The sequence below is a fragment of the Aedes albopictus genome, chromosome 1 (assembly GCF_035046485.1).
Source record: "Aedes albopictus strain Foshan chromosome 1, AalbF5, whole genome shotgun sequence".
Taxonomy (NCBI): domain Eukaryota; kingdom Metazoa; phylum Arthropoda; class Insecta; order Diptera; family Culicidae; genus Aedes; species Aedes albopictus.
In genome coordinates this window covers 311148717-311171943 of record NC_085136.1, presented here as the reverse complement: position 1 = coordinate 311171943, position 23227 = coordinate 311148717, and the positions used below count along the sequence as shown (strand labels likewise).

Genomic DNA, 23227 nt, shown 5'->3' with positions numbered 1-23227 from the left:
GTTTTTTCCAACATCTACATCTCATTAATAAATTTCACCGACCTCAGGGTAAACTGGGAGGAGAAGTTCTCCGGCACTCCCGATGCAACTTGGACCACAGACGATCACATCCTCCTCTACAGTGGACTGATCGCGTTAACCTTGCTGCTATCGGTCAACTCGTTCGCCTTCTTCGAAATGTGTCTACAGGCATCGCTCAACCTGCACGCATCGCTCTACCGCGGCATCTCGCGAGCTACCATGTTCTTCTTCAACACCAACTCGTCCGGTCGGGTGATCAATCGCTTCTCCAAAGACATCGGGCTGATCGATGCCAGCCTGCCGGTGGTCATGATCGACAGTTTGTACGTGAGTATGGGAACTGTAGTCTACAGGTAAAAGACTCGAATCAAATTCGCTTTCTAATTGAGCAGTTCTTCCTGGAGTTGGCCGGAATCATCGTGATCGTGGCACTGGCCAACTACTGGCTTCTGGTTCCAACGGCCATTATGGCTGCCCTGTTCTACGCTCTACGCTACATTTTCTTGGAAACTGCCCGGAACGTCAAACGAGTGGAGGCGATTAGTGAGTTCAACGCACCTTATTCTACGAATTTCATAGGTAATATAACATTTGATCTGTTCATAGCACGCAGTCCTATCTTCGCTCACACGAACGCAACCGTGGAAGGCCTCACAACAGTTCGGGCCTTCAACGCCCAACGTCAGATGCTGGAGCTGTTCGACGCCCACCAAGATCTGAACTCTTCGGCGTCGTTCCTATTCGGAGCCATTACCCGCGGGTTTGCCTTCTGGTTGGATCTGATCTGCGCCCTTTACATCGCGGCAGTGGTGTTTAGCTTTCCCGTACTGGGAACCGGTAAGGACTCCGCCTCCAGTTTCATCCAAGACTCCAAAACATTATAAACACCTTGTTGAAGTTAGAAATTGTCAGTGGAAACGTCGGGCTGGCCATTACGCAAGTGCTGAATCTGATCGGGATGTGCAACTGGGGATTGAGGCAGACCGCCGAGTTGGAGAATCAGATGACATCGGTGGAACGGGTGCTGGAGTATTCTCGACTAGAAGAGGAGAAGGATACGACTAAACCGGTGGTGGAAATTCCGAAAAACTGGCCGACGATGGGAGGTATTGAATTCCGCAGTGTCACCCTGCGATACGGCCCGCATGCTGAACCTGTGCTGAAGGATCTGAGCTTCACGATTAGAGCAAAGGTAGGCCCGAATCAATTTCAAGCTTATTAAATATTAATGGCCGAAGAAAGGTGCTGGCCACTGTGTCATGAGACGGGCATAGGTTCATGATTTAATTAGGATCCAGGTAGGGAGAAGGTTTTTCTAGTTGATGAAAATTGACAGGTCTTTACGCAGTTCTCTCGATAGAAGGATAACGGTTCGGGTCACCGAACCGTAATTTGTTTTATTTTGTCATCTTGGGAAATGTGTTTTGGGCTGGATTGAAAGTTTCGGCATTTGTATAACGAACCTTTGCTAGATCAGAAATTTATTGGTAGAGCTGTGCACCGCCACAGCACACTGCTGCCGATGCTTTTTGTGTCACGCCGATGTCGAACCAAGTATCGACGGTACGCTATGCGCTTCCAAGAAATTTTCTCCGTAGGTTCTTTTAGAAGTTTCACAGAGAGAGTTTTTTCAAAAGTTCCTCAGTGAATTCTTATATTATAGCTTTGAACATTCTCCATAAACTTCTCTTGACGATTTTTCTAGAATTTCGAATGAGAGCTTTTTCAGAGCTTCCTTCGTGAGTTCATTTAGAAGTTGATTTTGGACTTCTTTAAATTCTCCGGAAAGTTTTTCAAGAAGTTTCACTGGCGATTTTTCCAGAAATTTCTCTGGAAATTCTTCAGAATGTTGTCTTAAATTTTATTCTAGGTGTTCGCCCGAAGATCGTCCAGAAGTTCCTCGTAAAGAAGTGGTTGTGATAATTCTTCCAGGTGTTTATTTTTTTAGCTTCTTCTTGAAGTTTTTATCAAAGCGTTGTTTCGAAAATTCTTTAAGGAATTGCTTTGGAAAATTTTTCAGAAGTTCCTCTGGGGAACGTTACCAGGTATTTTTCTAAAAAAATCTCCCAGAAACTTTTCCAAACAATCTTTCTGGCGTTATTCCAGCAGTTCATATTTCTCCGGGAGGTCTTCCCGGACTTTCCCATGATTTCTGTTACGAGTTTCCTTGGGAGTTCCCCTAGAAAATTTTTCAGGAGTTTGCCATAAATTCTTCCAGCAATATCACTAGAAATTAACGCCGAAGTTCATCCAGATATTTTTGCCAGAGTTTCTCTAGCTATTTTCTAAAATGTTCTTTCAGAAATCCTTCTATGAGTTTCTCTGAGAACATTTGATGAGTTCTCTAAGGACTGTTCCAGGAATTCATCATTTAAACCTTTTGGAGATTCTTCCAAGCAACATCTAGGCAGTCTTCCTAGGGTTTCCAAGAATATTTTCAAAAGATTTCCTTCAGTATTTTTTTTATAAATTCTCCCAGTTGAATTGAAAGGGCCCAATTTGATCAGATTTTTTTTTCCCAAAATTTCAGTAAGGATCAATGCTATTAATGCTTTGTTTGCAGAACTCCTCCAGCAATTAATCCAACGATTTCTTTTGGAGTTGCTTCAGTGATTTATACAAGGTTTCCTTCATGAATTTCCAAATGAATTTATCTGTACATTCTTTCAGAATTTTTTTTTCCAAACAATTTCTTCAAACATTCCTTCAGTATTTTTCAAAGGATTTCTCTTACAATTCATTTCAGTATTTTGTCAACTATTATCCAAGGAATTAACCACAAATTGCCCAAGGATTTTCTCTGCAAACTTCTTCAACTCGTGAGAGAATTAAGCAAGAGTTCTCCTAAGTATCCCTCAAGAAACTTTTCGATGAATTCCTTCAGGAATCCTCCCAAGAATGTTCCGGGAATGCTTTAATCCATAAAAAATCTTAAACTTACAACATTGTAGGAAGTAAAGAATTCCTCCAGAACATTTTTTTTTTTCAAAAAATCCTGTATGTATTTTTCTAGGGATTCCTCCAAGGGCAATTCAAGGATCTAATCCAAGAATTCCTCTATGAATTTCTCTTCCAAAAGCAGCTGTTCCAATAACTTATTCTGAGTTTTATTCCATGCATTTCTTCAAGAATTTCTCCGAGAAGTTTGATCTAGGATTCCAGAAATAATTCAAAGCATATCTCCAAGGATTTATCCTGAAAATCCTCTAACGGTTCTTTCCAAAGGATCCCTCTAAGGAGTCCTCTAAGAATCCATATAAGGATACTTCCGAAGACATTCATCTAAGAATATTTCTGAGAAGTCTTACGAGAAACTTCTGCAGATGATTTTCCGGATAAATCCTTGTGAGGAATTCAAAAGATCTGCCAAAGAAATTCCAGAGATGTCTTTGAAAGAGTTCTTGTAGGGATTTCTTTTTTGGATGGAATCCTCGTAAGAAATTCCGAAAAAAAAACTTTGAATGATTTCCTGAGGAAATCTTTGGAAGAATTTTCAAAAAAGTTCTTGCTAGAATTCCTGGAATCATCTTCAAAAGACTGCCTACAAAGGGATTGTAACATGAGGCTGAATTCCAAAAAGCTGAATGCACAAAAGGCTGAATACGAAGGCTGACATCAAGAAAGTGTAACATAAGGCTGAAATTACAAAAGGCTGAAAATTGAAAAGGCTGAAATTTCGAAAATGCCTATATAAGTTATAGCACGTCTTCCTTTTCTTAGAGTAACGCCCGAACTGAGATCGAGCCTGCTTCTCAGCTTTGGCGTATTGTGTAACTGGCACGAAGATATTCAATGGCAAATGAAGTCAAGAAAATTTTCATAATGAAAATTTCTTGGTCCGAACGTGAATCGTACGCGTAGCCCTCAGCATGGGCGCTAGTTTCGAAACTGAGCTTATAGTGAAATGGCTAATGGTGGATACCAACGAACACAAAAATGAACTGATAATCATAATATTCATATCGTTAATTTATCTTTCTTTAAACATGAGCTATTCTTTTGAGTCATGTTGTTTTGGAGATGGTTGTCATTACGGCTACTAAATAAAACAATATCATTAGATTTTCCCTTCTTTGAAATTTATGCTATTCTTTTGAAAAATACTGTCTTAGTTTTAGTCGTAAAACTTTCCAATTCAGAACATAGTAACCGAAGCATGATCCCAAAAAATCAATTAGTTTGGCCAACCATAAACTAGGGACGGTAGGACGGTCAATCGTCAAAACCAATACGAGTGCTACGGCTGGGTAATCGACCAACAAGCAAATTTTCAAATAGATCGTAAAATCAATTAATAGGGTATCGCGCTACTTGGGCGGTGGTTTTCTTCGTCTGTTATTTTCGTCTGTTTTCCACTGTAACTCGGTCAATTTTGAACCGATTGACTTGAAATTTTGTACACGGGTAGATACTATACCTATCGCACCGCATTCCAAGAATTGTGTCAATTGGTTCAAGATTGACTGAGCTATAGTGGAAAACAGACGAATATAGAAGCCACCGCCCAAGTAGCGCGATTCCCTATATGTAATATTATTTCCAATTGGCGTGATCTGTTTGTCTGAGTTGTTAGTGTTGAGGTTAGCCTTTAGGCTGGTGCGATTGAAAACTAGTCAAATCACTGTTTCAGCCTTATGTTATTTCAGCCTTTTGATGCATTCAGCCTTCAGTAATTTCAGCCTATCGTGTTTCAGCTTTTTGTTATTTCAGCCTTTCGTAATTCAGCCTTTTGTACGTAACCTCCTACAAAAACCCAGAGAGAAACACTACATAAATCTTTGGAAGAATACCTGTAGAGATCATTAGAAGATTTACTGGAAAGAAGATCTGAAAAAAATCTTAGAGGAATCTTTGGAAAAACTCTTGAGGGAAGCTTTAGAAAAAAATATGTAACAAATCATGTACGAAGTCCTTGGTGATTTTTATAAAGGAATCGTTGAAAGAATTTTTCGATTAACCTTTGAAGGAAACTCATTTTCGTAGTATTCCTTGGAATAATATTTGGAAAAATCTTTGTAATATTTTTTGCAGGAGTTTCCAAAATACCTTTTAAAGAAAACGCGGGAAAATTCCTTTATTAATCAGCGGATTAATTTCTAAAGGAATTCTTGGGTAAATCAGCAGATGAGCTCTTGAAAGAGCTTCCGTAATAGTCCTGATTTGAAAAATATGTTTGACAAATTCCTACATTTAAGATTTAAGTTAATATAAATTTCCAGGGTCATTTCTAGTAAACCCTATACTTGGGCCTCCCAAGATTTCTCTTTGGGATAAATGGACAATTTCTTAGTTAAATCTATGAAATTGTTCCTGGTTAGCGAAGTCGTGTTGAGCAAAGGGGAAGTATTTCTTAAAACTTATTCTTAAAGAAACGGTAGATGCTTATCATATTTTATGCTTTTCCAAAATACAAATGTCAAATTTATGAAAATTTTTAGATATTTTAACATCAATTTCTGCTGGAAATTACAGTAGTTATTTAAGTAGACCATGAAATTAGAAAATGAGAAAATATAAGAATTTTCAAAACGTTATAGAGGAAATATAGAATATATAGAGAACGTTCCAAGTAACAACGAAACACTTGTTTTTTATATATTTATTTTTATGTTAGTAAATTTTAATAAATTCGCCTGTTCTTCACACCCTACCCGAGCAGAAGAGAATATCAACAGCACAATAAAATATATTTTATATGTTATTTTGACATAATAACTATTTAATGGAATTAGAAATTTTTGTGTTATTAACATATCTTTTTATGTTATAAACTTGTCTGTCATAAGCGGCAAAATAACACAAATCATAACAAAAAAATGTACCTGGAAAACCAATTTATTAACATGTTTTGTTAGATTCCATAACAACTTAATAACAATGAATTTTGCAGTGAATTTGGAAACTTGTTGTTTTTGTGCTATATTTCATCACATATTTGTACATTTTCAATTGTAGAATAATAACAAAATTTAATCTACAGCAAAGTATATTACTGAAATGTTATATAGTGAATGAATCTCAATAACGTGATCATAACAAAATAAGATTGCCCAACAAAACATGTTATGAAAAAGTAATACTTCGATAAGCTAATATTAACAAACTATGAAATTAAAACAGGCTATGTGATTCTGTTGTTATGAATTTGATATTCTCCTCTGCTCGGGTAGACACTATTATTCCTCTCGCGTGCTAATATGGTGCTATTGACGAACGGATACGCTTCATATTGACTGATTCAAGGCATTTCTAGAGCTTTCAAGGGGTCTCAGGGGACATCAGGGCGATTCAGCAGTAACTGTGAAAAGTCTACGGGTCTCAAGAAGGTTTTCCCATTTTTTATTCTGATCTAAATTTCATTTTTTATCATCTATAATCGATTTAAACTTGTACTAAAAAGTGCATTTTGATTTTTGGTTTTTCTTTTTTTTTTAATTTCCTTATATTTTAGATTTATTTTCGTGTAAGCCTATTTGGCATACCGATTATTTTTTTAGATTTTGTTCAAATAGGGAAATTACCTATTCTCGGCCGTTTTGTTCTCTTCGTCTTTAGGGTTTTTTTTATACCTATTGAACTCAGAGTTGGTCTCAAATCCTCTACAACTAAGATGAATTGTATGGCCAAGTTTCAGGCAATTTGGCTGACAAAATCTCCCCATAACGAAGAGAACAAACCTGCCGATAATACCCATTGTTATTGTTTTTATACACAATTATATTTTCCGTGTAATTTTAAGGAAAACTATTTACGATTGCTTTCAGCTTCTCTAAACTTCTTTACTATGATAGAAAGATTGAAAAAAAAACATCAAGCGACTAATACATTTTGGATTCAATACCGGCGCCGGCCAAGTCCTTACAGTCAGTTGGGAAGGGGAAGGGGATGGTTTTAAAGTGTGATAGTTGTTGCTACTGAAAACCGAGAGTACTCTATTATGTCCCTACACCAGCCGTTTGGGATATTTGTTAGTTGACTAGGATGTGAGATCTAGGAGTCTCCTTGGATCAGCGATGCGCTCCATGGATCGGGGGTATATTCAGGTTATAATTGTGTGTTGACTTCTCTGAAGAAGAAGCGGCACAGTAGGCTTGATTGCATAACTTCTAGGCGTTATATGATATATTGACACTGTGCTGGGAAAGTTAGAAGGGATGGAAATGACTTTTTCAACCCGTTTCTGTTCTAGCGATGGCTATGAACTTATGAATATGGGTGAGATTTATATGTAGAAAAGCGAAAGAGAGAAACTAGATAGAAATATACAAAGTAGAAGGCAAGAGACGAACCATGGATTGAATCCAGTACCGGTAGTCACTAGACCACCAAGCCCGTCATTAATATAACTATGAGACTTATTCGGGATTTTTCTCCTGGGATTTCTTTAGTTTTTACAGGGCTCAATCAATATATTTCACTAGCTATTTCTCAAAAATTTCTCCAAAAACAATTTTAGAAGGTCTTGCACAGATCACTTCAGAAATCTTTCCATAATTGTTTTCGAAAACTCTTTAGTAAATCCTTCAGATTTATTTGAGAAATTTTTCCAGAAACTTATCGAAGAATTTATTGAGAAAATCGCCCATGGATAACTTCAAGAAATTGCTCCATGGGTTCCTGTAAAAATCTTTCAGGTACCTGTTGAGAAATTCTTCAAGCAAATCTTCCAGGGATTTTTTTTAAAGAAATTCTGCCAGGAATGCCTTCAAAGATTCCATTGAGAATTCTATGGAAAAAAAATCTAGGAATTCCGTTTAAAAACATCATATTTTCTCAACTAACCCGAACGAAATCCAACTGTCGTAATGGATGTAAACAATCAACCAAAACAAAACCTGAAAATCAAATTTTCTATCCTTACAAGCTAACAGAAAGTTAAAAGTATTCATTGTCGTGATTTGCATAAATTAGTTCAAATTAACATACTAACATTCCATTATGCGCTAAAAGGAAGAAATCAATGAAAATACAAAACTGACATTTCTATTTATTTTCATAATGTTAACATATTGACTCGTTTGGGGTCGAATCTGGATCCGTTTTCGTTCGGTTATTGCGAGTCACGGTCAGCTCTTGCTTAGGTTCAAAACCGCAAACGTCATAAAAACTTCTCCACGGATTGTTTAAAAAATGCAGATACATTTCTCAAGAATTTCATGAGAAATATCTCAATTGTATTTTTTATGGATCTTGACAGAAGCATAGCAAGGCTCTTAGAAAGTCCTCAAAAAGTTTCATTAAAGTACTTTCCCACGAATTTTCCTATAGTAATTCATCATTGAACTTTTCTAGGAATTCCGGCAAGGGTTTCCCGAAGAGTTTCTCAAGATATTTCTCCAAGAAGTTCTCCAAGAATTTCGCAGGGATTTCTTTTCTCTAGAAATAAATTCAACAATACTTCTCAAGATTTCTACAGGAATTTTCCTGGAGATTTCTTCAGAAATTCTTTCTGGGATTTCTCCAAAAATATCTGCAGACGCTTTTCTTCAAGAATTTCAACAATAGATTTCTTAAAAAGCTCTACCATGGAGTTTTAAGAAATTCCTCTAAATATTCTTTTAAAATCCTAAGGAGATTTCTTTGGAAATTCTTCCGAAAATTTCATGAGGGTTTTCTTTAAGGATTTTCACAGAAATACCCACAAGAATTTCCTTTAAAAAATGGTGCTGTAGCTCCGTAAAAAATATCTCCAGGGATTTCTGAGGGAATTGTTTGAGATTTTACTTTACGGAATTTTTAGATGTTTTTTTTTAATCATTCCAAACAGTACTGGAAGAAACTCTTGAAAGAAACTCTGAAGGAATTTCTATGCGGTGCATTATCTGAACTAATTCCTCGAAGACATTCTGGCGATAAATACCTTAGGAGATTCCTAGAAGAAGTTTCTAAATATTTGTTTAAAGCTGTCCTGAAAAAATAAATAAAAAGGGGTTTCTGAGTTATTTCCGAGGTAACCTTTAGAGGAATTCCAGAATAAATGCCTGAAAGAAACTCCTGAAGATTCCTCCTTAAAATTCACGAGATACTTCTGGAGGAACTCTGGAAGTAACTGCAAGGAAAAATTGTTTGAGAAATTTCTGAAAGGCTTCCTGGTGATATCCGTAGGGGAAACTTTTAAAGGAATCTCTTCAAAAACATCTTTGGTTACGCGAAAGTGATTTCTGACGGTGATCAATGCCAAGCCTGCTTATGGCACCTTAACACAATTTTATTGCGTTTTAATGTATTTGTTTAGATGGTCAAATAAACAAAACAATTTTAGTCTAAGTGACAGTTCAATCGATAGAGTGACAGCTCGTCCCGAAGATAGGCATTTATTCATACAAAAAAAATGTGAAATTCTGAGTTTCAATTCGTTTTCGAGAGATCATGAAATAAACTTAATACCCTTGAAGAACCCAATTACAGACAAAGGTACTGGCGAAGTTCTTGAAAAACCCCCACAATAAATGGTGGATTTTCTGAAGAAATGGCTGGAATACATCCTGGAAGGGTTAGTACATAAAAAAGAAAAAAAGAAATTTCTGAAGCTCTGAATGAATTAAAAAAAATATTTTTTAGGAATTTTCAAATACCTGGGAGAATTGGTGGAGAACCCTCCGCATGTTTTCATTGAAGAATTTTTTGAAAAATGCCAAGGAATAAATCCACGTGTAGTTTCTGCAGGAATTGGTGAGAAAATTTTTGGAGAAATTCGTGATGCATCTCCGGAATAAAAATTGAACGAATTACTAAAGAAAGGTCCGAATGAAGCCTAGGCAATCCCTGGAGGAAATTGTGGAGAAACTTCCGGAAGATCTTCTAGAATATCGCTTGAGAATTTTTGAGAGACATTTTTTAATAATTGCCTGAGAGGATCCTTGAATGCACAGAGTCATACCTGGAGCAACTCTGGAGAAATTCTAACAAGAAAGAATCTCTGTAGGAATCTCAGAATCTCTGTGAAGAATCCTGGAATTATTGCAGATAAATCTCTGAAAGAATTCTTAGAGAAATCTCGAAGAAAAACTCTTGGTGAAAACGTTGATGATATAGGAGGAATTTCTTCAGAAATATTTGAAGAAATACAGGTGATAGACAAAATGATCAGGAAAGGCAAAACTTTTACTTAAAAAAAAAAATGGTCAAATATCTGTAAATTTTTGAAAAGTGCATCAAAAACTCTCAAATTATCACTGTAAGTTGATCTACTAGTTGTTTATCAATTGTCGAAATTAAGAAAAGATCAGGCTATTCTACACGAAATTAAAAATATTCCAGAAGAAGGTATAACTATCCGATAGCCAACTTTGAGCTGTTATATCTCCGGATTCATTGAAACGAAAGCAATGGACCTTTGAGCGTTTATGACTTATATAATAGCTTTGAAAAACTTTTGATTCAACCTAAAATTCTTAACACGGAAAAAAATTATAACGATTACATACCATTTCTAATATAATATCAAATAATCCAAAATTTCAACATCGTTTTAAAAATACGAAACGGCCTGAAATACATAAGTTCCCCTATTTGACCATTTTTTTGAAAAGTGAAAATTTTGCATGTCCCGATATTTTTGTCTATCCCATACATGTATGTATGGAAACATGCACGCACAAACTTCTGTAGCAGAAATTTCCTGAAGAATCCCTGAAAGAATCCCAGGAGGAATTTCTGAATGAATTTTTGAAGATACCCGTGGCCTAGTTGTAAGATGAACCTTTTGAGAAATTTTTTGAAAAAAAAACTCATGGATCCAAGGAAAATTCCTGATAAATCGCTGGAGAAATCCTTGGAGAAATTTCTACAGAAAACATGATGAGGAATGCATTTGCCCTAGTGGAATCTTTAGATGAATTCTGGCAGAAATCACTCTTGAAAATCGTCCCAGAAATCTATTTTTTTGCAAATTCCTGAGATTTTTTAATAAATCCCGAAATAATCTCTTCAGGCTGATCGTGGAGAAAGTTCTAAAAAAGTACTTGGGAAGGACTACATTTTAAAAGTATACTCGGAGGAATCTGGAAAAATTCTTGCTGAACTGCTGGTAAAACACGGAAAAATTCCATGAAATTATATCAACAAATAAAAAAAATATAAATTTATTTCAAAATCAAATCTTACAAATAACCTAGAAACTATCGTGTTTCGTTGTCAAGTATCACATAAATTTATAAAATCTAAAATTATATATTTATAATCCAAAATTTTAGTTTTTTCTCAAATGCGAGGTTATGTCCAAATTTTTTAATTTTTAGAAGAATATACTATGTATGTTTTTTTGTAGCACTCCATATCGACCAAACATGTGAAAAGGCATCAAGCTGACTTTCCAGCATTTTTTTCAATTTTCCAAATGTGCGTTCATTCAAGTTATTGTTCTTACTTTTGCTATTAAACCTGAAGTTTATTGCACTTTCGCTTCTTATGAAAATTGTCCCTATCTCCCCCATTCTCTCTCCCCATCCATAGGAACGAATCGGCATCGTCGGCCGGACCGGTGCCGGCAAGTCATCGATTATTCAGGCCCTCTTTCGCCTGGCACCGATCGACTGTGGTGTTAGCAGTAAAGACGACACCACCACCACGGAGGTAGGGACCATCCGCATCGACGGAATCGACACCGGGTCGGTTCCGTTGCGTCACCTCCGGGCTGCCATCTCGATTATTCCCCAGGAACCGGTCATATTCTCCGGCAGTGTGCGCTCCAATCTGGACCCTTTTGGGGCGGGAGACGATGGGCGGCTGTGGGCGGCACTGGAGCAGGTAGGTTCGTCCCGATCGAGAAGGTGTAACAAAGTTGTGTTAGAGCTCAGTGAACAGTAAATATTCATTTCAAAATGTGTTACATATATTAAATTTTGATTGTTTTGGATTGAACTTGAGAATTTTTCAGAGCCTAGTATAATTTTCAAAATTTTCAACGAAATTAAATTATTCGATGCGTTTTTCTATACTCTCTGTTAAATAATTTTTCGATATTTATTTTCTTTGTATGTTATGATTGGTTTCTGAAGACGTAAACCAAATGCTTTCCAATTTTCCAGAAAAGATTTTGTGAAAAAAGATAATTAAAACAAAAACTGTATTTTCATTTTTTTATTTTTTCTTCAGTTCAAAATAATTAAAATTAAAACTATTTATTTATTGAATTTGAAAATTTTTTAATCTTTCACTTTTCACTAAGCTCGTGTTTGTGACAAAAACATAAAAAAACAAATGTAAAACAACAATCGGATAAACTTTGCCGCATTTAATAAAAAAAAAATGAAAATAAAAAAAATCAAATTTCCGAAAACAAAATAAATTTGCTTTGGTTTGTATCCACTCTTCAAATTCATGCTTAGATTATATAGATCTCAACCTGATAATTCCAAATTCGTTCTCAACAGTTTTGTTAAACATATGATTCAAAAAGAAGAAAGTTTTTTTTTAATTTAAATTTTTCCTTTTTTTGTTTTTTTTTTTTTATTTTTGATTTTTTTTTATGATATTTTAAAAACTAATAATATTTTACATTCCACAAAACAATGTGAGTCGCATTCAAAACCATAACTTTGTTACTCCTTCCCGATCGAGCCAGGGCAAACGATTTGAATATTTAAAGTTTTATGGCTTCGCACCCTGGAGCTATTTTCGAGAAAACTTTTCAAATATTAACCCCATCATGGGACGTGCTTTCTTTTCCCACATTTTTTCTCTTTCTTTCTTTCGTTCCCTTCGAAACCAGGTGAACCTAAAGGACGTCGTGGCGAACTGTGTCGGTGGGTTGGACGCCAAGATGGTCGAAGGGGGTGCCAACTTCAGTGTCGGTCAACGGCAGTTGATCTGCCTGGCCAGGGCCATCCTGAGGGACAGCCGGATTCTGATCCTGGACGAGGCCACCGCCAGCGTTGATCCGGAGTTAGTTTTATGGGCGTTTTTCCTTTTTTTTCTTCAGCAGGTCTGGGAATTGAATTATCCCACGGGGGTTGCACCGCTCTCGTTGGAAGATAAATTTCAATCTACGTCGTCGAAAAGAAGGCTATTATATTGTCTTTGATAGAAAACGGATGAAAGGTGAACCCAGTTTGAAAGGATGTTTGATGGAATGTGAAGATTCCGTTTCTTCTTTTTTCTCGGATGGGATGAATGGGTTTTTATGGTTGCTCGTGCTATTTGATGCAATGTTGCTCACATTGTTGCGAGTTTTATCTTGATAGGAGGAAGGATGGTCGTAAACGTGATTTTTGTCAATAAAACTTGCAACGTTCTAGGATTTATGTTTCCGATAAAACTTCATGGTGAAGTAGTTGCCTTTTGGATAGCTTTTGAAGAACTGAACTACAATTCATAAGTTTTCCTCAGCATCATGGCGATGAACAAGTTAACATCCAACCAGACTATCGAGGATCGACCATTTCAAGATGCTTTTAAAACAATGGAGTTCCGAACTTCAATTCTACTTTTCTGACTGTTGCGAGCCTTTTTCACTTCACACTGGGATATTCTTGGTTGTCCAAACTGTCCTGACGTTTCAGACCTATCGACTGAATCTCGTTTGCAGGTTTACAGAGTTTCGACTACAAATTCCACATAATTTCGTCTGGAGAGAATCTCGTCTAGGAATTGCACAACAGCTCGTCTAATGCTTGCTCAGAATATAGTCTAGATATTCAGACGATTTTCATTTAAAGATTGTACTCGATCCCGTCTAATGATTTCTCAGAATACCGTCTAGAGATTCCACCGAATCTTGTCCAGAGATTTCACAGAATCTTGTCCAGAGATTCCACAGAATCTCGTTCAGAGATTCCACAGAATCTCGTCCAGAGATTCCACAGAATCTCGTTTAGAGATTCCACAGAATCTCGTCTAGAGATTCCTCAGAATCTCGTCTAGAGATTCCACAGAATCTCGTCTAGAGATTCCACAGAATCTCGTCAAGAGATTCCACAGAATCTCGTCTAGAGATTCCACAGAATCTCGTCTAAAGATTCCACAGAATCTCGTCTAGAGATTCTACAGAATCTCGTCCAAAGATTCCACAGAATCTCGTTAAGAGATTCCACAGAATCTCGTCTAGAGATTCCACAGAATCTCGTATAGAGATTCCACAGAATCTCGTCCAGAGATTTCACAGATTCTCGTCTAGAGATTCCACAGAATCTCGTCTAGAGATTCCACAGAATCTCGTCTGGAGATTCCACGGAATCTCGTCTGGAGATTCCACGGAATCTCGTCTGGAGATTCCACGGAATCTCGTCTGGAGATTCCACAGAATCTCGTCTGGAGATTCCACAGAATCTCGTCTGGAGATTCCACAGAATCTCGTCTGGAGATTCCACAGAATCTCGTCTGGAGATTCCACAGAATCTCGTCTGGAGATTCCACAGAATCTCGTCTGGAGATTCCACAGAATCTCGTCTGGAGATTCCACAGAATCTCGTCTGGAGATTCCACAGAATCTCGTCTGGAGATTCCACAGAATCTCGTCTGGAGATTCCACAGAATCTCGTCTGGAGATTCCACAGAATCTCGTCTGGAGATTCCACAGAATCTCGTCTGGAGATTCCACAGAATCTCGTCTGGAGATTCCACAGAATCTCGCCTAGAGATTCCAAAGAATCTCGTCAAGAGATTCCACAGAATCTCGTCTAAAGATTCCACAGAATCTCGTCTAGAGATTCCACAGAATCTCGTCTAGAGATTCCTCAGAATCTCGTCTAGAGATTCCACTAAATCTCGTCTAGAGATTCCACTGAATCTCGTCTAGAGATTCCACTGAATCTCGTCTAGAGATTCCACTGAATCTCGTCCAGAGATTCCACAGAATCTCGTCCAGAGATTCCACAGAATCTCGACTAGAGATTTCACAGAATCTCGTCTAGAGATTCCACAGAATCTCGTCTAGAGATTTCACAGAATTTCGTCAAGAGATTCCACAGAATTTCGTCAGAGATTCCACAGAATCTCGTCAGAGATTCCACAGAATCTCGTCTAGATATTCCACAGAATCTCGTCCAGGGATTCCACAGAATTTCGTCTAGAGATTCAACCGAATATTGTCAAGAGCTTCAACCGGATCTCGTCAAGAGATTCGACCCGAGGAACCAAAAGGGAACTTAAGACACGTTTGAAGGCATTTTGGTGTGTTCCAGAGTGGCTTTGAGGGAGCTTCACATGCTCTCAGGTGTGCTTCAAGGGGTTTTAGGAGGTTTCAGAGAAGTTGTGGGGAGCTTCACAGGCTCTCAGGACAGTTTCAATGGAATATAAGAAGGTTTCAGAGTCACTCCAATGCATTTCAAGAGGTTTCAGAAGGGCTTTAGGGTGCTTTTCAGGTTCTTATGTGAGCTTCAAGGGATTTAAGGGGGTTTTAATGCGTTTAAGATCGGTTCCAGACGGGTATCAGAGACTTGACTAGCTCTCAAATGGGTTTCACGGAGGTTTTGGGGAGTATCAAAAAAGTTGCAGGGGTTTCACAGACACTCAGAATAGCTTTAAGGGGTTTCAGAGGCGTTTCAAGGTGTTTCAGTATATTTCATAGGGGTTTTAGGCGACTTAAGATTCTCTCAAGTGAGCTTTACGAAGTTTCATGTAGTTCCAATGGCATTTCAGGAGGTTCCACATGAGCGTCATAGGCTCTTACAACAGTTTCAAGGGGCTTTCGGGGATTTCATCGATAAATTCAGTACATTTCAAGGCGTTTTATGGCATTACAAGGCATTTAATGGTGCTTCAGGGGTTTTGAGAGGGTCTTAAGGTGCTTCACATGCTCGCAGATGAGGTTCCTGAAAGTTTCAGAGAGTTTCAGAGACGTTTCAAGGCGTTTCAGGCCGTTTCAGAGTGTTTCACGGGATTTCAAATGGGTTTCAGGGGGTGCTCAAATGAGCCTCACGGGGATTTCAGGAGATTCCAGAGGCAATTCAAGACGTTTGAAAGGGTTATAGAGATGTTTTTGGTGCTCAGGATAGCTTCAGGGGGCTATCCCAACTGTTATTGTCTAACAAATATGTAACATAATTGTAATTGACCATGATATTCATAACTTATTGTGTAATATTTCTGTTGGAAATATTTGGTGTGCCTAAAATATTATTATTAAGTTGTATCAAATTATGATAGAAACTATTTTGAAGCCAATATTTATATCACGTTTTGTTATAATTTTGATCTTTTTTTTCTTCTTTTTTTATCTGTATTAACAAGATTTTTAGCCCTAGGCTAGTTCATCTCGGGACCCCCGCTTTACTTCCCTTCCGTAGGAAGAATTCACATTTTGCAAGCTTGTAGCGAGTGGGATTCGATCCCAGGTCCTCGGCATGATAGTCACGTGCTTTAACCAACACACCAGGTCCGCTCCCTAATTTTGATCTGTTTAAAACACAATAAGACATTTTCTTGATTACACCGGTGTACAGTGACCCCACAATTTATGAATCGGCAAAAATGACCACAGTTTATGGATCACTCATTTGATCAACATGGTGATTCATAAATAGTGAACAAAATTAAGGTGATTCATCGGTGTGGGGTCACAGTACTTTATGTTACAATTTTGATGTTTTTAAAATCACCCTGCTAAACTATATGCTTATTTGAAATGTTTCATGATTTTACGAATGAATTTTTTTAATCAATTTAATCAGTTTACGCTGTTAAGTGAATCCCCCTAATAAGTTATTGAAATTGTGTATAACATCATAACACAATATGTTACAAACTTGACATAATTTTTTGGTCGGATAATAAGGAAAGTGATTTGGTAAGTGGATGAGTATGAGCAGCCCCAAGATTGAGTGAGTCAGTCACTGACTTAGACAGTTATAGAGTTTAGGTTAGACAGTTCTTCCATAAATTTGAATGCCTTAGTAATTGAATTTGTGAATTAGCTAGTAAGTGTGTATGGATTAGTGAGTAAATGAGTCAGTGAGCGGAACAGTGAGTAAGTGAGTTGATGGATTAATGAGTATGTGAGATCTGGTCTATGAGAGTACGCGTAATAGTGAGTAAATTATTATGTTAGATAGTAAATGAGTTATTTGGTGAGTTAATGAGCGGTTTTGTAAATAAAAGGCATAATTAGTGAGTTGATAAATGAGAGACTTAACCCTCGAGCAGTTGCGTCTTTCACTACCTGCAACGACGCCGCGCTCACGCTGTGTACCACAATCGTGCATTTTTCATGGTGCGTGTACTCAGTACACGACGCGACCGTTCCCGAATTAAAGAGTGCGTGTGTAAGTCAGTGCATAAGTTGGTAAATAAGTGAGTTAATAACAGAGAGTGAGTGAGTGAGTGAGCGCAAGAAAACAAGTTAGCTAGTAAATTGGTGAGTAAGTGAGTTAATGAGTTAGTTTGAGAGTTAGTGAATCAGAAAGTTGGTAAGTTAGTGAGTTAGAGAGTTAAAAAGCAAGTGAGTGATTTCAACCCGCCGTTTCAACCAGAGATAGGTTTCACAGACTGAATGATCACACAAAACGGACAACGCACGAAACACCAAGTGGTCCAATGGCGAATTTTCCGGATATTGGTGGATGGGTGAGGGGATGGTGGGGTTTCCAATGTTGAGAGATATACCTCAACCCCTCCCCCCTTCAGTGTGGCGAAGTGTCAGTATCAAACGACATTTCCAGGTGAAATTGAGATAGGCAACCACAATTGCAAATGATAATCAGCTCCAGCATCAGTCAAGGTATACATATATCATTCAATTGAGCCCCAGCTAGGAAGCATAATATGTGATGTAGGTTTAAAGCTTTTACCATTATTGATGACGTCATACCCGACATTAACCTATCATTCACCTGTTTTTATTTTGGCCACCAAACCCAACTTAGACCCAACAGTTGTTCGATGTTGGTCCAACAGTGGCCCAACGCACGATAAAAATTGACCCGACATTCCATATTTTTTCAGTCTGGCGGAATTTTGCAGGTTTTGTGTTCCGTGCCCTGCTAGTCATTTGAATGACAATTCTCACCGGAGACCCTCCAACCCCCGTAAGCGTCCCTGAAGCCCCTCCCCTCCTGAAACTCCCTTGAAAGTTCGGGGTGATACACAAATTATGTCACGCAAAAATCGACCTTTTTCAACCCCCCCTCCCCCCTATGTCACACTTTTTGTATGGGACCTCAATTTTTTTTGTAAGGGTCGTCACGTTCTGTGAAACTCCCCCTCCCCTCCTAAAAGCGTAACGTAATTTGTGTATGGCCCCTTCTCTAAAACTCCGCATGACTCTCTTTAAATATACTATTCGAGTCACTCTCCCTAATTAAACTTCTTTGCAACCTTGTACTCCATTTAGGTAATAAACTGAATCCATTTAGGTAAAATTCTATTTAGGCAGTCCCTACTCATTACCTAAATGGAGGATTTGGTGTAGTGATTTGACAAGTACATCAGTGAGTGAGCAAGTGAGTAAGTTTTTTTTTGTCTGTATTAACGAGATTTTTAACCCTAGGCTAGTTCATCTCGAGACCCACGCTTTACTTCCCTTCCGAAGGAAGAACCCACATTTTGTGAGTATGTCGGGAGTGGGATTCGATCCCAGGTCCTTGGCGTGATAGTCTTGTGTTCTAACCACCACACCAGGTCCGCTCCACTAAGTGAGTAAGTTGATGAGTTAGTGAATTAGCGAGCTAGTGATTGAGTATGTTAGTGAGTAAATTTGTGGTTTAAAATGAGTAAATGAGTGAGTTGGTCAATGATGTAGTGAATAAATAATTTAATGAGTGGATAAGTAGGTGAGTGCGAGAGTTATGTAGGGATTTAGTGAATGATGTTAAAATATTTCCGACTAGGAAATTATACCAAGTTTATATCATATTGTGTTATGATACTATCACATTTTTCAATAACTTATTAAGTTATAAACTAGATGCAGGATGGTGTTAAAATAACTAAAATAACAAAAAGTACACTGGTCTAATCAAGATTATAACCTATTTTGTTATAATCATATCAAAATTAAAACAAAATGTGAATTTTAGCCTTAGTATTACAAGCTTCTGTAAAAATATGATACAATTGTGTAACATAATTTTTCGAATGTCGAAAATTCGAAACTAATTTATAATACAATGGGTTATCAAACAATATTTTTATTGGGTTTCTCATTATTGTTTAGACTACTGTGATAATTTAAGAATCCACTGAATCTTCATTTCTCAGCGAAATTTCACACTAATCAAACTTATTTTGTTTACCTGTTGTGCATCCGACGCCCCTGTCATGAACTCAACCGAACTTGTGTATGCCAGTCGCTGCGAAGTCGTGTGCGAAATTCGACTGTGATGATAATGAATTTCGGCCGAGTCTAAATGGGTGCAAATGTCGCAATAACATAATATGATATATTGTCGGGCCGCCACCAAACCGGACTTCGCACAATCAAGTCGCGACGCGACCCAACTCGCGACGTTTTTAATTCATGTCAAATGTAGTGCGCATCCTTCCCGTTGTTGTCAGCAACACAGCGCACTAGATGCGAAACAGTTGCGACACTTGTGGACCAAGAAAATTGCAATTTTTGATTGATTCCAACCGGATAGACAATAATTGAGTTGAGGAAACACCTAGGATGTTGAACATGATTATATCAAAATATCATGGTTTGTTAGGTTTATGTTATGTTTTTGTTACAATGTTCCAGTTGGGTTAATTAGCGACTAAGCTGAATAGTGATTGAGCGGATGAGAGAATAAGTGAATGAGCTAGTGAATCTGTGAATTAGTGATTGAGTGAGCCTGTTATTGAATGAATGTGTGAGTAAATGAGTGAGTTTAGTGGGTTATGTAGTGCGTTAATAATTTAATGGGCGAATTAGTTGGTAAGTGATTGAACGGGTGATCGAGAGATTTAGTTAAGTGAGTAAGTGGGCCCATTAGTGAATGAGTGAGTAAATAAATGAGCCAGTGAGTGAATAAGTTAGTAAGCGATGATCCTTGTGTTGATCCTATCTGTTTCATCATTAGTTCAACAGCATGAGATCCAAACTGTCAAGTGTTAAAATTCCTCAGTCCACTGGATTCTCATGCCGCACCGCTTGACTGTTGATGGCTACGTAAAGAACGCTATCCGTTTGATCTGTGACTGTTGTAGTCATTGAGACTGAGCAATAGGCTGATATTTTAAAAGATCACGTTGTGTTACTTATTTTTACGACATCCCTGGACATCATTTACAAGCCAACTCATTCACTTTTGAACCCCCTCATTTACCAACACATTTACTAGCCAATTGACTCACTCACAAGCTCACTTAACAAAATGAACTCATAAGTCACTTGATTCTGATAGGACAGATCGATGAAGTACTAGATTTGTAGTAATGAGCTGAATTTTAGTATGGTGAGAAGGTCAATTCTCCGTCTCAGCAATGAAATGGTGCAAAAAGCGTGGGTATTATGATTCCTTGCCTAATTTGATGCTGTTTGAGCAAAATTGTGGGCAACAGTGTTGTTTTTTCCTCCATTTCTTGCAACATAAACAACATAGTTATCCAAAGTTTTGCTCAAACAGCATCAAATTAGGCAAGGAATCATAATACCCACGCTTTTTGCACCATTTGATTGCTGAAACCGAGAATTGACCTTCTCACCATACTAAAATTTAGCTCAATACTACAAATCTGGTACTACACCGAACGTGCCCCATTCACTCATTCATCAGCTTACTCACCAACTTACCATAGCACACTAATTCAAAAACTCACATACACATCATCCTGGTAACTAACCAGCTCACTCTTCTTCAAGGACACGGTTGTTGGAAAGCAAAGATGGCCGCGACAATAGCTAATTATCTAGCAGGCCAACAATATTGAAAATGTTACTTGTTGGTTGCTCACTCGTTGCTCACTTTTCAGCCCACTCAGTTTAACGGATCTTGAGCTCGTCACGAAACGTGAGGCAAGTCGCATAATTTAGAAAGTGGACCTTAAACTGATTTACTCACAAACTTTACCACTAAATAACTTACAATTTACATATCACACTTTTCAATGCACTCGCTGTTCAACTAACTAACTCTCAAAATTTTGCTCACCAACTCACCCATCAACTTACCGACTCACTAACTCATCAACTCAGTAACTCATCCCTCTTATAGAAAAACTCTTCCACCAACTCACAGCATCTTTGAACTCATCAACTTTTTGGACACAATAAAAAATAGGCTACTTTCGATAAAGCTTCAATAATGGAATGAACTATCGAAAGAAAATTTGGTAAAACTCCTTTCGTATACGAGAAAAGGTTTTCTTATGTTCCGGATCCCTCGAGAGTTTACTTGAAATTTGATCTTATCTGAAAACAGCAAGTGTCAGCTTTTATAAGCCGAAATATAGACAGACAACTACCAAGCCACTCATCAACTCAATCAAGCATCCCAATCACCTAATAATGTGAGTGATTACAAAGAGTTTCAGAGGATTTTAGACGGGTTTTGTGGGCGTTACACGTTTTCGGGGGTTTCCAAAGGTCTCACGTGCATTACATGGGGTACAAGTGGGTCTTCAGGGGGTTTCGGATGCATTTCAGGAAGTCTCAGAGCATTTTAGGCTGGTTTGAGAGGCGTTGCACAATGGGAAAAAATAGGTATAAAACGCGAATAAATTCAATATCTCTGCTCGGAGTGAATGGATTTGAATGGTTTTTGACACAAACTGTAAAATTCTCTATAGTTTCAGATAAGGAACATGTCATTCGCCGCACGATGCTGGAAGTCAATGTATTCAGCTCGTTTTACCCCACTCTCTCTCTTTTTCACCTTTTTCGAAAACTTCTGAAGTGCAAAATAAATGATTTTTTTAAGTCGTGATTGTGTAAAAACTTCCGTAGTGTCGAATAGAGCTGATTTGGCTCACCGCACGGCTTAAAAAATTGAAATATCTTCAACTAACCCCGGTATCCCCTATTTCTTTGAAATTTCACATGTATCTCCGCCCGGAGTGGAACGCGATCGATAAGAGCAGGACCAACCCTATGTTAAATTGCGATACTATGGAAGTTTTTACACAAATACGAGTTAAATAAGTCATTTATTTTGCGCACCAGTCGGGAGAGCGGGGTAAAACGAGCTAAATTCACTGATTTCCAGCACCGTGCAGTGAATGACACCCAGTTTCAGATAAGGAACTGTAGAGATTTTTGCAGTTTGTGTCAAACATTCATTCGAATCCATCCACTCCGAGCAGAGATATTGAATTTATTCGCGTTTTATACCTATTTTTTCCATTGTGCGTTGGGAAGGCATTTCTTGGGGTATTGGAGAATCTCAGGTGCGTGACATTGGGTTCAAGGGGGTTTAAGGTGGATCTTGGAGGCATTTCAGGAAGTTTCAGAGGATTTTTAGAGACCCCATTACAATAGCTTTTGCAAACGCCTTTGAAATACCGTAAAATGGGGTGTTAAGGGACGATAAAATTTTTCGTCTTTATTAATTCATGGGTTCTACTTCTTAAAACTTTCAGAAAAAGTAGTCCGATCATTGACTTGCTGCCTGCTACGCATATAGATTTCAAAATTTGACGATTTTTTGGAAAATATGACAATGGGGTGTTAAGGAATTTAAGGGAATGAATGTAAAAGTTCTTATATTTCAAAGAAATATAAAAATTGATTAATTGTAAACAGTAACTGTAATATTTGTTGAACATCACCGAAAAAGATAATTATATTCCTGAAGGTGCAGGGACAGTTTCATTGTCATCTACCTTTGAATATGATTTTTTTTAATGCCTCGAATTCTGAAAAAATACCGTCATTTGTACCTGAGTGGCTTCAATTTTTAACAAACACATTATTCACAGTTACTATTTAGAGTAACTAAATTGAATAGTTCAAACTGACCAACAGGTTGTAAACTAAGGATGTTTATTTACAGTTTTTTGTTCACTTTAAAACTCTTTTATATTGAAATGCATCATTAGATGGCCCAGGATGTAACCTGTGTATTCAATGCTGATATTTCTACTCTCGAGCATCGCTGATAGGTCGTATTAAAGATTTTGAGATATTTTAGCAGCCATAAGTCATCTTCTTAAATACTTTCTTTTGCAAGAGTTAGTAGCAGTCTGGTTTACATAAGGGGCCGTTCATAAACCACGTAGACTTTTTGGGGGGAGGGGGGGGTCTGACCAAAGTCTACGCTCCATACAAATTTCAAAATTTTTGTATGGACAAAAGTCTACGAGGGGGGAGGGGGGGGGGTCTGAGATGGCCAAATTTTGGTCTACGTGGTTT

The 23227-nt window shown here is 37.7% G+C and overlaps 2 protein-coding genes across 5 annotated transcripts in view; one reads left to right on the top strand and one right to left on the bottom strand.

Annotated features, from left to right (window-relative positions):
• LOC109402379 (uncharacterized) overlaps nucleotides 1-23227 on the bottom strand; it is a 489342-nt gene that overhangs the window by 213768 nt on the left and 252347 nt on the right. The window lies entirely within an intron of this gene.
• LOC109402380 (ATP-binding cassette sub-family C member 4-like) overlaps nucleotides 1-23227 on the top strand; it is a 49930-nt gene that overhangs the window by 24305 nt on the left and 2398 nt on the right. Inside the window, exons 5-10 of the mRNA XM_029862145.2 lie at nucleotides 48-348; nucleotides 414-564; nucleotides 628-858; nucleotides 924-1213; nucleotides 11476-11769; nucleotides 12734-12906. Coding sequence (XP_029718005.2) covers nucleotides 48-348; nucleotides 414-564; nucleotides 628-858; nucleotides 924-1213; nucleotides 11476-11769; nucleotides 12734-12906 — 1440 coding nt within the window. The remainder of the gene's footprint in view (nucleotides 1-47; nucleotides 349-413; nucleotides 565-627; nucleotides 859-923; nucleotides 1214-11475; nucleotides 11770-12733; nucleotides 12907-23227) is intronic.